This window comes from Zootoca vivipara, chromosome 5 (assembly GCF_965207765.1).
Source record: "Zootoca vivipara chromosome 5, rZooViv2.hap1.1, whole genome shotgun sequence".
In the NCBI taxonomy this organism is placed as follows: Eukaryota; Metazoa; Chordata; class Lepidosauria; order Squamata; family Lacertidae; genus Zootoca; species Zootoca vivipara.
This window is the reverse complement of record NC_142588.1, coordinates 53,545,520-53,561,868: the sequence shown is the minus strand read 5'-3', so window position 1 is coordinate 53,561,868 and position 16,349 is coordinate 53,545,520. Positions and strand designations below refer to the sequence as shown.

At 44.8% G+C, this 16,349-nt stretch overlaps 1 protein-coding gene across 1 annotated transcript; it reads right to left on the bottom strand.

Moving 5' to 3' along the window:
- Positions 1-403: 403 nt before the first annotated feature.
- On the bottom strand, positions 404-16,349 carry ACTR1A (actin related protein 1A). Its single transcript, XM_035132676.3, has 11 exons — positions 16,255-16,349; positions 13,142-13,206; positions 12,569-12,644; positions 11,394-11,519; positions 10,583-10,707; positions 9,326-9,542; positions 8,340-8,432; positions 6,866-7,040; positions 6,180-6,241; positions 5,529-5,569; positions 404-4,430 (listed from the first exon to the last, which is right to left on the bottom strand). The coding sequence occupies exons 1-11, from the start codon at positions 16,300-16,302 to the stop codon at positions 4,328-4,330; spliced, it is 1,131 nt and encodes a 376-aa protein (XP_034988567.1). The 5' UTR covers positions 16,303-16,349; the 3' UTR covers positions 404-4,327.

The window sequence follows — 16,349 nt, the reverse complement described above, 5'->3', positions numbered from 1 at the left end:
AGTGTGCAGAGAAGATGGGATGTCACAGACAGGTCTGTTCTCTGCACAAGTACAAAATCCGTGCTAGAATGGAGAATTACAAGAGGAAAACTTTGTTGGCTTATTCCTTGCATTTGCTGTTTGAATTAGAACTCTTAAGCCAAACTGCTGTTTCGAGTCCTGGAGCTCTACTACTAATTTATTCTATATTAAGCCCATAAATGAAGGTTCTAGTATAAAGGAGAAGTAATTAGCTTAAGAATTAGGGAACGTCTGTTCTGAACAAATAGGTAAGCTAAATGTTGGCACCTATTGTAAGCAGCATCTTCACAACCTTTATCTTGAGTAAGCTGCCATAGCTGTAAGGAGAATGGCACTTGCTCATATTCCAGATCTTTCACGACCCCATTAAACAGACTACATATTGTATATTAACAACTTTATTTAAGTACATTGGGCGGCACCCAGCAGTGGCTCACACACCTGTGCAAAGTACAGTGTCAGCCTGATAGAACCAATGCTAGATTGTAGGAAGCACCTGTCAGTTTGTTCATTGTGTAACATTGCTGCTTCGGATAACTGATGCGGAAAAACAAGGGGGAAAAACAAAGGACCAGAGAGGAGGGGGCTAGATGACCCACAGGGTTCCTTCCAACTCTACAGTTCTAGGATTCTCTCTCCTCCCCTACGCATTGCCTGAAAGAGACTATTACACTAACCTAGGGGTAGCTCTGTCACATCTACCAGTAGAAGCTGAGATGCACTGGCTGTCATTGTTACTGACTAGCCCCCTATATTTGAAATTAGACATTTCATTAACACAAACAAAACATGTTTTCAAACAGTTACTAGGGGGGGTAAAAGCTCTACTCCCGGTGGAAACTGTGTGAGAATCAAGGCCTTTATAGATGAGCCTGCACTGGGTATGCAGGTATTTTAGACATCAGGCAGGTCAAACACAATGGCTTCTAGTATAAGGCAAGAAATATGAGCCCTTCTCTTTTACTTATGGCAGAAGATCATAAGTTGTGTAGACCCTCCCATAAACATCTCGGGCTACCCTGATGGATGTACATCTTGCCAGGGGAGAAGCTAATAGTCAGGACGACCCCTTTGGTATTTGTTCCACTGAAATCACCACTAGGACCACCTCTCTGTGTTGGTCAAAACACCCCAACAAGCTTTATGCAGCTGCCGCCAAGTGAGCATGATGTGTCGAAGCAAGGAATCCGTTAGCAATCATATTCAGATCTACTTGCTGCTCAAGCTTCATCTCCCCCATAGCAAAAGCATGCTTGCTTGAACCCAGGCTGAAAACCCAAGCAGCTAAGTTGAATAGGAACTGCCAGAGAAGACCAGTTTCAAGGCCTCACTCAGGGATGCAACAAACCTTTACATTTGAGTGTAGCTTATTAAAACAGGATCTGGACTCCATTCAAAACCATTAGCTGCTAGGCTCATTCCAGGAGAAATGACATCTTACTCCAATTGAAAAACCTACAGGGCTTGGTTCAGTGAAGATGTATTAATACAACTGCTACTGTTTGAAGCAGGGAAGGAGAACCTTTGGCCCTCCAGATGTTACTGGACAACTTTTCTTACCCTTAATCCTTGGCTATGCTGGCTGGGCCTGATGAAAGGTCAGCAACATCTGGAGGGCCGCAGGTGCCCAGGGGAGAGAGGGGTCTCCTGGCCATGTATGTGTCTTAAGAGGGACACCTGAGATGATTAAAAACTATAGTAGATCATTCATTGCAATATGGCTCTATGCTACCTTTCAGTGGCTATGTCCTCACGCGCTGCAAAAATGTCTACATTGCCCCAGCATTTGCTGTCTGGGCAGTGTTGCCCACTCCTGCTTGGGGAAGCTTCATGATACATCACCTATGGGCCATGTTACTTGGAACTAAAGAGAAGAGAATACTGCTGAGATCCTAATCAGGACCCACCAATGGCACTGCTCTGCCCAAGCACATCCTCTTTGCAGGTGCAGGAGGGGAAATTCCCTTAAGTAGCATATGTCTGTCTTTGAAACACCAGCTACAACTTCTCTTGGGGATTATCCACACTTGCCTTTTGCTCCACTCTTTCCAGGCACGGGCCTGCACTTAAAGAGCTCTGTGTCTGACTGTTTGGGTTTTTGCCCTGTAGCTTTTCCTGCAGAAACCTGCTCTTTAGTGCTCAATCGGAGCAAACGTTAACTCAGGTTGCTAAAGAGCATGTTTTCCCAGGGGAAAAAAAAGGTGTCCTGAAAAGAATGGAGGAAAGGTGGTTGTGGATCAGCTCTTGCTTAGCTCAGATATACATCCACTTTCTTTCCAAGTGTAAGCCTGTTATCCTAATAGAGAAGCCTAAAACTTCCAATGCAGCTACTCTTCCTAAGGGCACACCTGCTTTTACAATTAGGAAGGGACTGAAGGACAAGGAAAGCTTATACTGTCACAGTTATTACCTCACATTTTTATTTGCAAGGTGTGTTTTTTTAACATTGGTGTGTGTGTTGCATAATACACAAAATTTGCACTGCATTTTAACACCTATCTATTGCGTAGGAGAGGTTATGAGAGGTCCCTATCCCTGAAGAAGTCCCTATCCACTGAAGGAACTCGGGCTGCTCCTAACAAACTAAATGGCCTATTCTAATCCTCATGACATTTTCTGAGAAAGTGAGTTGAAGGGCAAAGCTGAAGTTTGCAGCCAAAGCACAAGGGGTCCACATTCAAAATCAACCAGTGGTAACAAACAGGACACTACTTTGCCTCCACCTTGGATTTCTTGAGTCCCAGCACACTCGCTTCCTACTGAAGTTTCTCTTCCAACAGTTGCCTACAGAGAGACAAAATGCTTGTTTCCTGCTGTCTCATCTTCTAACACTTAAGTGGCCAAGAATGTGAAATATTTGGTTTTCAGCAGCAGCATTAAAACAACAAAAATAACCCTTTACAATAAGAAGCACCAAATGTGTATATTTTTAAAAAAGAATAAAAAAATTGATTCAAAGCAGATGATTTTTCCATTCCATTTCTGTAGCAGTACCGAAGCAGTCAAAGGACTTGACAATTAACTCTGGGGTGACAGCCTCCCTCTGGGGGCCTCTTACTCAACTCCTAGTGTTATAACAGAGTTTTTTTGTTTCATCCTGCGGTGCATTCATGGAAACAGCCACTCCCAAAGTAACAGGGTACTCTAAGGAGTGGGGATAGTTGCAGGGCTGACCCAACGCTACTAAGCAAGTATGGTATTTCCAGTGCCGGTGCACATGTTAAAACAGGACGTGTAGTAGATAGTAGGACAGATAAAAATGGGGGAAACTAACTTTGGGCCCAGTTAGTAGATCAGTTACCACCAAAAGCTTTCAATAAATAAATTCTAAGAGCAATTGCGGGGCTTCCCAGCAAGCGTGGCTGAATAGCCTCTTTGTGCGGGGATTGTGACGTGGGCATAAAGCCTCGGCCTTTCGGAAAGAATGAACACTGTAAACCGTGAGAACACACATGAGGCAGGGGAGGGGCTTGGCAGAAGGAAAAGAGAATTGAGGCCACATTGCAGAGTGGCCCTGGGCACTTGGCTGCATGACGGACGACTGTCTCATCACCAGATGCCAAAGCAAGGACTGTCTAGAATAAAAAGGGAAGGGTGTTTCTGTTCTACACCATGCATTACAAACTAGTTCCTAAAATTAACTGCTCCAACCATCCTGTTGTGGTCCAGATTCTCACACACCGTACTACAGATTCTTTCTCTCTCTCTCTCTCTCTCTCTCACACACACAACCGTAAATGGGTTTGTAACAGCTTGGAATGTGCTTTTGTGTGCAAGAGAATTCTAAAAGTAGAGGGGGGAGGCGATGAATTGGCCATCTAAAAAACCACTGCTGAGCAACTGAGAGGAACTGGATCGTAGCTAGTTGCTGTGCTCAGAGTGCCATGACGGACCTTCAACGTGGCCCATGTTCTTCCACCAGTCATTGGGAGCCCTATGCACTGGCCGCTTTGCCGAACTCTCGTTTTCATCCTGCTAAGTTGCTCAGTTCCACAGCCATACTTGCCACCTTCTGCGACACAAATGTACTCCCCTCCCCACCCCCAAAACAAAGTCTATGGGCCAGCTGAAAAAGGAACAGAGCTTGCCCACAGGTTCATTCCAATTTCTCACTTGCCACCTGCAAAACCAATCAAAAGTCAAGCCGAACACCCCAGCCTTCCCTTCCCTCGGGAAAGTCCAGGGCCTGCTGGCACTCATCTACCCATACACATACACACCAGTGGGGAGCTCCTCAGACACTGACTCAGGAAAGCGAGCCGAGAACAGGAACAACGCTCCAAGGAGACCCCAGAATGCTGCCAGGCTAGAAGGTTTTCCGATGGATTGCCCGGGAACTATCTTCCTCATATTCTTTCTTCGAAACCCACATTTTCTTAAATGTGTCCAGTGAAGCCAAGATGGAGCCTCTGTGGGGAAGACCAGACAAGGAAGTCAGCTAGGCCTCGGCTGGCCATGTGGCTATTTTCCCTTTCTTCTACAGCTACTAGTATTCAAACTGTTTTCTGGAGAACTGACGGGTTGTTGTTTTTTGAGGTTTCTCAACGTTAATGCCAGAAGAGGTGGCCCTCCTTCGTCTTTTCATTCATGCGCACATGCAGGGGACATTGCAGGTGGCGTTCAGTTCTCGAGGTCACCATGGATTCCTGGGCTCTGGGCGAATCAACTCGCCACCCCACAACATGCCCCAAAATCTTGTTACAGAAGAAAAGTTCGTCAAAAGACAAAGAAATGGGAAATGATTCCCCAAAGGCAGACACGATAAAGAATGTGCGCTGCTACAGCAGCAACAGCAACCTGCCCCATCCCTCTTAGGAGAACACACAGACTGCCCTGCTAGGGTATCTCTCCTCTTCTCTGTAGCATCCTTAAGTTGTGGTGCAGTTTCACCATCCTCCAAAGCAGCCACCACACCACTCTACAACTATAGTACAGTGGTACCTCAGGTTAAGAACTTAATTCATTCTGGAGGTCTGTTCTTAACCTGAAACTGTTCTTAACCCGAGCTCCTACTTTAGCTAATGGGGACTCCCGCTGCCGCCGCGCCATTCGATTTCTGTTCTCATCCTGAAGCTAAGTTCTTAACCCGAGGTACTATTTCTGGGTTAGCAGAGTCTGTAACCCGAAGCGTCTGTAACCTGAAGCGTCTGTAACCCGAGGTACCACTGTAATTAGCTGTAGCTAATGGAATTTTTTTTAACTGGTTTTAATTTTGTCTCTTTCTATTATGGTAACCCACCCTGGGACCTTATGGTGAAGGACATTCAATAAATAATAAAAATGTAAACATCCACACTACCATAGCTGCCAAGTTTTCCCTTTTCTCGCGAGGAAGCCTATTCAGCATAATGGAAAATCCCTTTAAAAAAGGGATAACTTGGCAGCTATGCACTACACTGGATATGACTACAGGCCAGTTTCTTCCTTTGCACTGGCTGCAAGTCACTTCTTCCTCCACCTGAATGAGAGCTTCCCCAGTGCAGCAAGTGGAGTGATGCTGTACATACCCAATCCATGTGGAATATAATCTCTCTTGAGGAGCAGATATCTGAGAAATAAAAGAAAGGTGGATTTAGAGGGAGCCAGTATTCTCCACAATCTAAGCTCACAAAGTTCTTCCCTAGCATATTATTGCCATCACTTCCCATCAGTCCCAGCTATGCTCCATCCAACTGGTCTGCAGTCTAGGGTAGAGAGCCTCTCGGCAGCCTTTCTGGGTTCCATTTCGACTGCAGAAGCCACAGAGGAAGCCATGATATTTTGCGTATGTCAAAATGGACTTTGGCTCCCCAAACCTGGCCACAATAAATATGCTGGTCTTTCAGGTATCACGCGACTCTGCCAGTTTTGTTGCAATGGACAGCTAAACCTCTGGAATGAGTGATTTTGGAAGGGTCTGGGTATCTTTGAGTTAAAAGCACAGAGCAGTGATTCCAATGCTGTCTCCATACCACTCCGCACATGACTGCAAATGGGCTGTGCGGAAAGAAGAGGACCCTGCAGACAGCCGTTAACAGAGGAACTGCTCACACTGAGCAAGCAAATGCACCCACTATACAGAGAAGATGATCAAATCCCATCTCCCACAGGGACTGTTCTGCTGAGAATACCATGGGTTACCTTCCGAGAGGCAAAAGCCTAGAGAAAACTCTACCTACCCTGATTTTGACATCCTTGGGGGCCAGTTTCTTCACTTCGCTCAGAAGCCTATCGCCAAAACCTGAACCAAAGACAAAAGTCGACTTCAGTTTCAAGGCAGCTGATTAAGATTCTGGCTTCTTTCCCCCCAATTGATGGAGGCCCTGCATCCCCAAAGTGCTTGATTTAGGGACTTGGTAGTGGTGGAGGAATCTCTCCCTCTTTTTGCTTCTCTCCCTGCCTCCCACCCGGTTGGTAATGACAAGGAGCCTGCAGCCTCCACTATGGATGGTGCCGTGCTCCATCTCTTTCCCATACTCCTCACTGAAGAAAATATTTAACAAGTTGGGACATACTTCAGGTAAATGATGCAATGGAAGGAAGGAAACCATCCAAGCAGGGATGAATAATGATGTCCCTTTGGTATTATGTAGAAGACATGAGGAGAAGCCATTGATACTATTTCCTCAAATACCCAGCCTGCATATAAAGCCCCTTCTCCTCCACCTGGGTTGAAACAAGCATCTTTCTGGAACTCTCCTTTCCCCAGGGAAAGGAACCATAAGGAGTTCCTTCTGCCAATCCTCACTCCTGGGAAGCTAATGTAAACCTTGCTAGCTTCAAGGAAGAAGGGATAGAAAGGAGCCTAAAGTTAAGCTCAGAAGGCCGAGCATGTCCCCAAAGACCAAGAACCAACAGATAGAACCTTTGAAGAGTGTTGAGCCTCCAGAGAGAACAATGTTGGAGAAGAGTGTCCGCCTCAAGTCCATATCAGACTTCTGAATGGCAAAAACCAGGACTTCATGCAGCCCCTCGCACTCCTCCCCAATCAGATCTGGCCGGAACAACAACTCAGGGGCTCGGAAACGGGCAGGGCCAATCTGCGAACAGCACAAAAGAGAGAGTGGGCCTTCTTGTTCCTATATAAGCAGTCTGATAGTGAGGAATAATAATAATTAATAATAATAATAATAATAATAAATTAATTTATACCCCGCCCATCTGGCTGGGTTTCCCCTCCCACTCTGGGTGGCTCCCAAAATAATAATAATAATATTAAAGCAATAAAACATTAAACATTAAAAACTTCCAGAAACAGGGCTGACTTCAGATGTCTTCTAAAAGTCAGGTACTGTAGTTGTTTATTTCCGTGACATCTGAAGGGAGGGTGTTCCACAGGGCGGGCGCCACTACTGAGAAGGCCCTCTGCCTGAAGTGATATACATGTAGAAGCTCGGAGCCAAAGGCCATATACCTCAGCCTTTTGGAGCAGACAAACTCAAGGAAGCTCTCCCAGTGAAGAAAACACTCCTATCGAGAAGGCACCTCCAGTTACTGACATACGTATTTGTAGGGAACTGAGCTGGTAAAAATTGTTACTGACCAGTAGCTTGTTTGCAGGGCTGGTCTATCAACTTTAAAAAAACAAATATATTGGAGGAAGAGTCTGTTTTATCAAAGCCAAGTCTCAAACATTGTCATATTAGATTCCATCAAGTTAAGAAACAAGCTTTCTTCCAAGTTTAATAAAAAACAACAGTGACCCAGCTAGCATAGTAGATTCTTTCAGATATGATGCCTAGGAAATCAACAAGAAGGGAACTTAACAGACTGTATATATATATAGACACCTTTGTTGAGTTTTAGAATAGACTACACCTGCACTCCATGTTAACAATCATAGACTCATAGAATCATAGAGTTGGAAGGGACTTTGAGGGTCATTTAGTCCAAACCCCTGCAATGCAGGAATCCTGCCCACCCACAGCTGTCCCTGGGTGGGCTCAAACCACCAACCTTCTGGTTAACAGTCAGATGCACTGAGCCATTGCGCCACAGAAGGCACTTCCCCGCAATTAGCCAGGGGGATTCATTAAGCCTCACCAGTGTCCACTGACACAGCAAATGAGGAGGAACAGAGCCACCAAAGGCAAGAAAACTACAATGCTGGGTAGGGACATGCTGATATACTCTGCCTCAGGGTCCAATTATAACACTTGAAACACTTGGGCTGGAGCTTTTTCTTCCTCTAGAAATTTCCTCAGGAAGACTTTACTTCCTATGTTGAACACCACAGGCCTAAAGGCAGACAACAGCCGCAATTCCTAACCAGTCTGTTGATCTGCAGAATAATAACTTATTTAACATCTGACTTCCAGCAGGGCCGCCTCTGCACAAACCTCAATGGTGCTTCCATCTGGAAGGTAGTACTGAGCTTTCTCGGTTTCTAATGTCTCATCCTTCTGTGGGTTTACTGACAGGTAACAGGCCCGCTGTGGAAGAAAGACAAGGAGAGAGTGGTGGTCAGTCAAGCACATTCGTTTAAAAGGCACACTAGACACAAACACTGGTGAGAATACCCACATTACTCTTGGCCCAGACACAATAGCACTCTATACATGAGATTGCTAACCAGAGGTCTCCCATAATATGCCAAGCATAGGACACACTGCTCTCAATGACATCTACTATGAAAGGGTTTGCACTATGTAAATGTGTCAACACACGGGCATGTTTGGGAAGTCTTCCTAAAACTCTACCACTTCAGAAAGTGGTGGCGGGGAGAAATCATGTTTGAAAGCTTCCCCGTTTTGTAGGTTTTAAAAACACTTCTCTGTGTAGCAAGAAGGGTTATGTTCATTTTTTGGATGTACTAGTTCAGGCATCCCCAACCTTCGGCCCTCCAGATGTTTTGGACTACAATTCCCATCATCCCTGACCACTGGTCCTGTTAGCTAGGGATCATGGGAGTTGTAGGCCAAAATATCTGGAGGGCCACAGTTTGGGGATGCCTGTACTAGTTTGAAGGTGGTTTCTGGCATGAAGGAGCGTTTGGACTTGTTACCTCACACCTACATTCTGAAATAGCCCCAGAAGGGATGTATCATGTGATTTTTCTGAACACAGATTGGTCTTCACTTTCTGTCTGAGAGATGGACCTAGTGCTAAGGGAAGGTGCCATTGAAGAGCAGGGAAAAGGCAGTTCTGCACTGGAGCTCAAAGTTCAGTTTCAGGAGGCATCTGCAGCTGCCGCAGCCCTTTCTTCCCAAGCCCTCCTGAAATCTCGACACAGACCCTGCTGGATACGATGAGATACACCAGGTGTGGCAGCCCAGCCCATTTTACAGCGCTCAGTTCCCGCAGAAGACTAAAGGTACCCAGGCACCTCTTTGATGGTTTTGACGATTTCAAATTCAGATGATGTGTGGAAGTCGTAGCCTTCCTTCCGGAGATAAAGACGAAGGAAACGAGAGACATCACGGCCGGCTATGTCAATCCGCATAATGGAATGGGGCATGGCAAAGCCTTCGTAAATAGGAACCGCGTGGGTGACCCCATCCCCAGAGTCCAACACCACTCCCGTAGTTCGCCCTGTCGCATAACTGCAAACAGGAAATATGTTTCAGAACACACACACACACACACAAAAAGAATTTGCAGAAGTCAACATTAACTAATGGGACTCCCCAACACCATTTCCTAAACTAATCATTACTCCAGGACAATTCAGAATCATAGAGTTGGAAGAGACCACAAGGGCCATCCAGTCCAACCCCCTGCCAAGCAGGAAACACCATCAAAGCATTCCTGACAGATGGCTGTCAAGCCTCCACTTAAAGACCTCCAAAGAAGGAGACTCCACCACACTCCTTGGCAGCAAGTTCCACTGTCGAACAGCTCTTACTGTCAGGAAGTTCTTCCTAATGTTTAGGTGGAATCTTCTTTCTTGTAGCTTGAATTTAATTCATTCTGACTTCTCTAGAACTAAGGAGCTATCTTTAAAAACAAAAACACACTGACGGTGATACTTTGTTGGCTCAGACCACAGAGGGATAAAGTTTATACTATACAGCTACGCTCTGAGAAAGTGTTAGGCTGGAGAACATAACTAGAATTGACACAGAAAGAACTGGAAGGAACTCTACAAACAATGGTGATAAATTCTTACACAAATAGACACCTGAGCATTCATTTAGTCAAGAAGCCAGCATTTCTCAAGATGTGATCTTTGACAAGATCCAGGATGCAATCCTGTGCACACTTAGCTGAGAGTAAGCCCTTCTGAACACAATGTACTGCTGAATAAATGTACAAGATTACACAAGCTAGTCACCCCGGCCAGCGCACTTTCTTAAGGGAAAACGGACCCCATGCAAACCCTTGTTTTGCATTGCAAAAAAAAAAGGTTTCTCCTCCAAAGAACGTAAGAATAGCCTACTGGATCAGGCCAATGGCCCATCCAACATCCTATAATCGCAGTGGCCAACCAGATTCCTGTGGGAAACCAGGGAACAGAGCATGAACAAAAGAGGTGGAGCATAGCCATCCTGGCTAGTAGCCATTAATAGCCGCCTCTTCCATGAAAGAGAGTTCCAAGGAAGCAAAAGGGGTGGGGGGTGGGGGGTGGGGGGGAAGTACTTACAGGCTAAGCACAGCTTGCATGGAGATGAACAGGGCTGGCACATTAAAGGTTTCAAAGAAAACTTCAGCTGCTCTTTCACGGTTCTTGCGTGGGTTCAGGGGAGCCTCTGTCAGGAGCACGGGATGCTGGTGGTTGGGGACACAAAAGATTTGGCTGAGTAGGGTTCTGACAGTGGTCATATGGATGTTTCCAGGTCTCCCAAAGCAACGAAAAGGCAACCCCAAGACTTTATACGGCAGTGGAAGAATTGGTCACCAGTTGCAATAGGTTGAAAGAAGTGAAATTGAGCCAGGGTTCACAATGATCTTGAAGAAGCTGCCATTGTAGAGGTGCTTGCCCCACCCCTGCAACATGCTCCAGAGTGCTTCATGTGAAAGGGGATTAACAGTCAAGCAGAAACGTTTGAAATGCAGAGTGGGCACTAGGAAAAACAACCCAAGTTGAAGCAAATGGCCAGGCAGATGCTCTTCTCCATTAAGTTTTGATTCAGTGAACTTATTTCGTTTAATTCTTTTCTGTGGTTACGTACTACCCATTCATCCAACTCCTTTGGGCAGCTTACAAAGGTATTTTTAAGAATTCAGTGAAATCACATTACATCAAACATATCTTAAAACCCTGTAAACATGACAACCTCAACGTTAGTGAGTACAGGGAGCTGTATCCAGGATAGTTGTGAGTGGATAGATGATAAAGAATGGAAAATGCAAGTACAGAAAGCAGTTAGGGTGCAAACCACTTCTACCAAACCAGATATGGGAGGCTCTCTTTGTATGGCCAATTGGGGCTTGTGGATATAAAGTTAGCTCACCTCTTCAGAGAAGGTCTGGAGCTGGTCTTTTGAGTACACATATTGCCAAATGCGTTCCATGTCATTCCAGTCCTTCACTATGCCGTGCTCCATAGGGTAGCGGATGGAAAGAAGGCCTCTGTGCTCCTGGCCAAAGCAAAAGCAAAAAAACAAAACAAGGCACTTAGTCAATCAGAGGGGAGGCCAGATAAATCACCCGCTGTGTCCATCACAGAGACTTTGTAGCTCATTTCTTAATGGAGCTACTTTCCAGGAACCCAACTGAGCAGCACCATTTAAATAACAACAACAACAACAACAACAACAACAACAACAACAACAACAACAACAACAACAACATGCCTCTTGTGCAGGAGGGAATATGTTATTGACAGTATGGAAGCAATGTTGACGAGAATCTCTATTCTATTTAGAAACAAGGAGACAAATATGAAGATGGCTACTGTAGCCATTGTCCTTCCTTCATTCTGAATGTTCACGGTTCAAAATCAGGGACCATGGAAGAGTCGTCAGATGGTCTCAGAGCACATGTTAGACTGATCAGGAACTTTGTCCTGAAATCAGCTCTTCTCCATTGGTGCATTCACTTTTCACTGATTTGATCAGGTCTGGACTTTGGCAAGCAGAGCTATTCAGTGATTAATCTTAACACAAACTGTTATCTGGACTGACTTAACAACCATTTCCCAAACCCTACCCAGAACTCAGAGAGCTGAGGCCCTCTAGATGTTATTGGACTCCATTTTCCATCAGCCCCAGCCAGCATAAGCAATGGTCAGGGATGGCTGGAGTTGTAGTCAAACAACACCCAGAGGGCCACAGGTTCCCCAGTCCACAGCAGCTACTGGGCCTGAATTGTAAATTATACTGGCAGCAGAAATGATGCACGATACACATCAGAGGTGCCCTATTGCTTAACAAACATGTGCACGTTATGCAAGCTCTGTTATGCATAAACAAGGCATTCAGATATACTAAAGGCCTTCAGACTCCAAGATATTGCTAATGTGACCTGGTATTCTGGGCAAGGTGTCCGAATCCTGAACTTGTTATCAGAAAAACCATATGACTGGCAAGTGATGGTAAGGCAAAGGCTTGAACTAAAGAAAGGGGGCAGGTTTTCCTTTTCAGGTGCCTTACCCCAAGGACAGAGGAGCACAATACAGCTGCCTTACCTCTGCTTTTGGTCCAATGAAAATGTCACCTTCCAAAGCTCCAGCCATAACCCGAACATGCTTTGGTCTGCCCACGCTGTAAGACATAGTGGAAAAAATAATCTCACAACACAAGGAATAGATTGAATAGTACAATTTATTCCTCAGTTTACTGCTGAGAGACCATCCTAGAACTACTGATTAAGAAGTAGTGCTTGATAAAAGGCGAAAGATTTATACGATCTGAAGAGAAACCAGAGATGGACGGTGTGTCATATGCAAATCTCAGTACAGAAATAATACAGTAATGAGTTGAGGACTTAGGGTCGGTTTGTAGTTGAAAAGAATATCCAAGGATACAAAACCCATAAGCAGGTATTACAGAGAATCTCAAAGCCCTTAGTATTAAGGAATTCTGCTCCACCACACCCCTGTATTAGGCCAGTCAAGGCAGATCTGAAAAGCTTGTAGTTTTAAGTCCCAGAGCCAGTGTAGAACCCAAGACCTACTCTTCTCCACAATAGGCACTGCACTTGATATGGAATTCATGGAGACTCAATAATATAATCCAGAATTATGCACCAAGCTACTTACTAGTTTGGAAAGCAGTACTTGGGTATCTGATCACCTGCAAAGCCAGCTTTAATCATGCCAGAGCCCTGTGGAGCAGAAAAGAATGGAAGACAATTATAGAAAAACAGACCATTATTGTAAGGTGCTTCAGTTCCTGTAATATTTCTGGTAAAAAATAAACTAAACAGTGCATCAGCCTAAATGTAGCACAAGTGATTTATCTGTAACCATCCCAATCCGTGCAAACAATGGCAAAACACCCCAGAAATTCCATGATAGTACTGTGGTACCTCGGTTTATGAACACAATTGGTTCCGGAAGTCTGTTCATAAACTGAAGTGTTCATAAACTGAAGCAAACTTTCCCATTGAAAGTAATGGAAAGTGGATTAATCTGTTCCAAACAGTCCGCGGAGTACTTAAACTGAGGCGTTCATAAACTGAAGCGGACTTTCCCATTGAAAGTAATGGAAAGTGGATTAATCTGTTTCAGACGGGTCCGCGGAGTACTTAAACTGAAGCGTTCATAAACTGAAGCATGGGTGTAATTGGTTCTGGAAGTCTGTTCATAAACTGAAGCGTTCATAAACTGAAGCGAACTTTCCCATTGAAAGTAATGGAAAATGAATTAATCCGTTCCAGATGGGTCTGTGGTGTTCATAAACCGAAAATTCATAAACCGAAGTGTTCATAAACCGAGGTTCCACTGTACTGTAAATGTGTTTGGAATGTCTATGTTGTGACCACCAGGGGGAGCAAATCCTATTTCCGCTCTTCTCATCCAGTCCAGTCAAGTTGCAGAGTGCATTAAAGATACAGAAAAAATGCAGCGGATAAAACCAGATGTATGACTTATACACTGAAGCCAAAGATCATATGTCCTAGTAACTTAACAGAATACTGTACAGAGTCATTGCACATATCTGGGCAACATCTGCTTTTGCAAGTCCCTTGGAAAAACAGCATGCAAAGCACTTCAGAAAACATAGTTCAGAGATGCAGAACCAGTGGCTCTCCAGATGTTGCCAAATTACAACTCCCATCCTCCCTAACCACTGGATATGCTGGCTGGGACTGATGGGAATTGGAACACCCCAATAATAGAATTGGAGTCCAGGAACAGTGGGAAGACCAGAGATTCCTCACTCCATATAGAAATGTACAGAACGCTCTTTGTTGTTGTTTAGTCGTTTAGTCGTGTCCGACTCTTCGTGACCCCATGGACCATAGCACGCCAGGCACTCCTGTCTTCCACTGCCTCCCGTAGTTTGGTCAAACACTCTTAATTCAGCTTAATTCATTCTGTCATAGATCCATTCAATTTTTAAGGCAAAATCTTAAATAAATCTGCACACCTTTCAGTTTTTTTAAAAAAATATTTATGGAGCAGTTACGAGGTAGTCTGAAGGTATCCCTTGCTTATTTACTTTTTAAAAAAAAAAACATTTCTATTTGCTCCAATGGTTAAAAAAGAAAAGAGCCAGAGAAGCCCTTAGACCAGGCATCCTCAAACTTCAGCCCTCCAGATGTTTTGGACTACAATTCCCATCTTCCCTGACTACTGGTCCTGTTAGCTAGGGGTCATGGGAGTTGTAGGCCAAAACATCTGGAGGGCCGCAGTTTGGGGATGCCTGCCTTAGACCATCCTATTGGTGTTGTTTTTAAATTAAACTGGAGTAAATTATCCTTGCAAACTAATCCACATGTCTATGTTATGATCATGATCCATCAAATGGATGGGGAGGTTTTGGTGGAGTGATCAAAAATCCGCTTCCAACCCTAAACCTTCCATAGATTAAATTCCTGATTTCTGAACAGTTTTAATTTACTGCTTTTCTGTCCCCCAATAGCATTAGCAGCACCGTACAGTTCTGGTTAAGAACTTAATTTTTTTTAATTTTTTTTTAATTTTTTTTTAAAATACTAAGCTTACAAGTCAAATGATCTTTTATTTAATATATCACACTCTCTGCCCCTGAGGTGTATGTGTAAAGTACCCCAAAAATCTCCATCCTAGCTTCAGCAAGGTTGCTGTGTCATGTGCCTTCTGATGATCCCCTCATCTATTAGCTATTTAAATATTTAGGAGACACTGGATACAGGAGAGAAATAATGTCAGTTTTAACAAGCTACCCAGCATGCAACTCTACAAAGTCCATTAATGCAGAACATTAGTAAGAAAAGATTGCACTTCCAGAGATTTCAGAGGAAGCTTTATATACATATTTAAATTGGCAGATTAAGCCCTCATACTAGAAAACAGGCAATGAAAGTGCAGAAAAACTCACTGTACTGCCCAAGGCCAAATAGAATGAAGAAAAAGCACTGAAGCCTCTTTGGTGTGTGATACAAGCTCATGCTTCTAAATGAGAAGCAAAAAGGTTAGCAGAGGCAACATGATTAAGGAGAATAACGGGAATATTACGCATTTTAGTAGTTTATTGTTATTTATTTCATAAAATTTACACACCACTTGATTGTAAGAATAACACTGGCTTCCACCTGCAGAAATGCCTGCTAGGAGAATGGACATTGGTTTCCAGAGGAAAGCAGAAAACACAACCGAGGCATCACAGGAGGCTACGTAGACTCTTAAGAACATCACCAGACCACATACTCATTTCTCCACCACTAACCAATCATAACAAACCAGGCGAAATTTAAGGGTCAAGAAGAACAACTAGCCCAGTCTAATCTCCAATAATAGCCAATGAACTTCAAAAAGGCGGGTCCTGAAGCCTGAGTGGATAAACCCAGGCGAGTAGCAACATAAGGAGCCAATCAGAGGACGAAGAAGGCCAAAGGGCGTGAACTACCCCTTAATTAAGGCTCTGTTGTTCTTCGCAATGCACCGCCCAGCGACTGACTGGCAAAGGAAGCAGCCAATGGGAGCCCGGGCTGGGTCATCGAAAGGGAGACAAGAAGGACCAGCTTCGGGAAGCAGGTGATGGTGCACGAAAGACCGGATGAAAAGGAAGGGGGAGCCTCCTGGAAAGAGGAGGAGGCGCCGAACGGCTTCCAGGAGGGAATCAAAGGCCACAGCAGCCCGCCCCGCAGGGATCGCGACAGAACTTCCCCGCCCCCACCTCCTCAGGGGGTCACAGCACGGAGGGGCCCAATCAAGGCCGGACTCACGTTATCAATCACCACCGGCTGGTTCGCGATCACATCGTAGGACTCCATGGCGAGCGCCCGCGCGCCGCCGCCGCCGCCTCAGTCAAAGCCAAAGC

Excerpts from the sequence above, each read along its gene's own strand:
- ACTR1A (XM_035132676.3), bottom strand. The coding sequence starts at position 16,302 with ATGGAGTCCTACGATGTGATCGCGAACCAGCCGGTGGTGATTGATAAC. Across the intron at positions 5,570-6,179 it reads CCAAGGATGTCAAAATCAGG|ATATCTGCTCCTCAAGAGAG; the intron begins GTAGGTAGAGTT and ends TTTATTTCTCAG. Across the intron at positions 4,431-5,528 it reads TTATATTCCACATGGATTGG|AGGCTCCATCTTGGCTTCAC; the intron begins GTATGTACAGCA and ends TCTTCCCCACAG.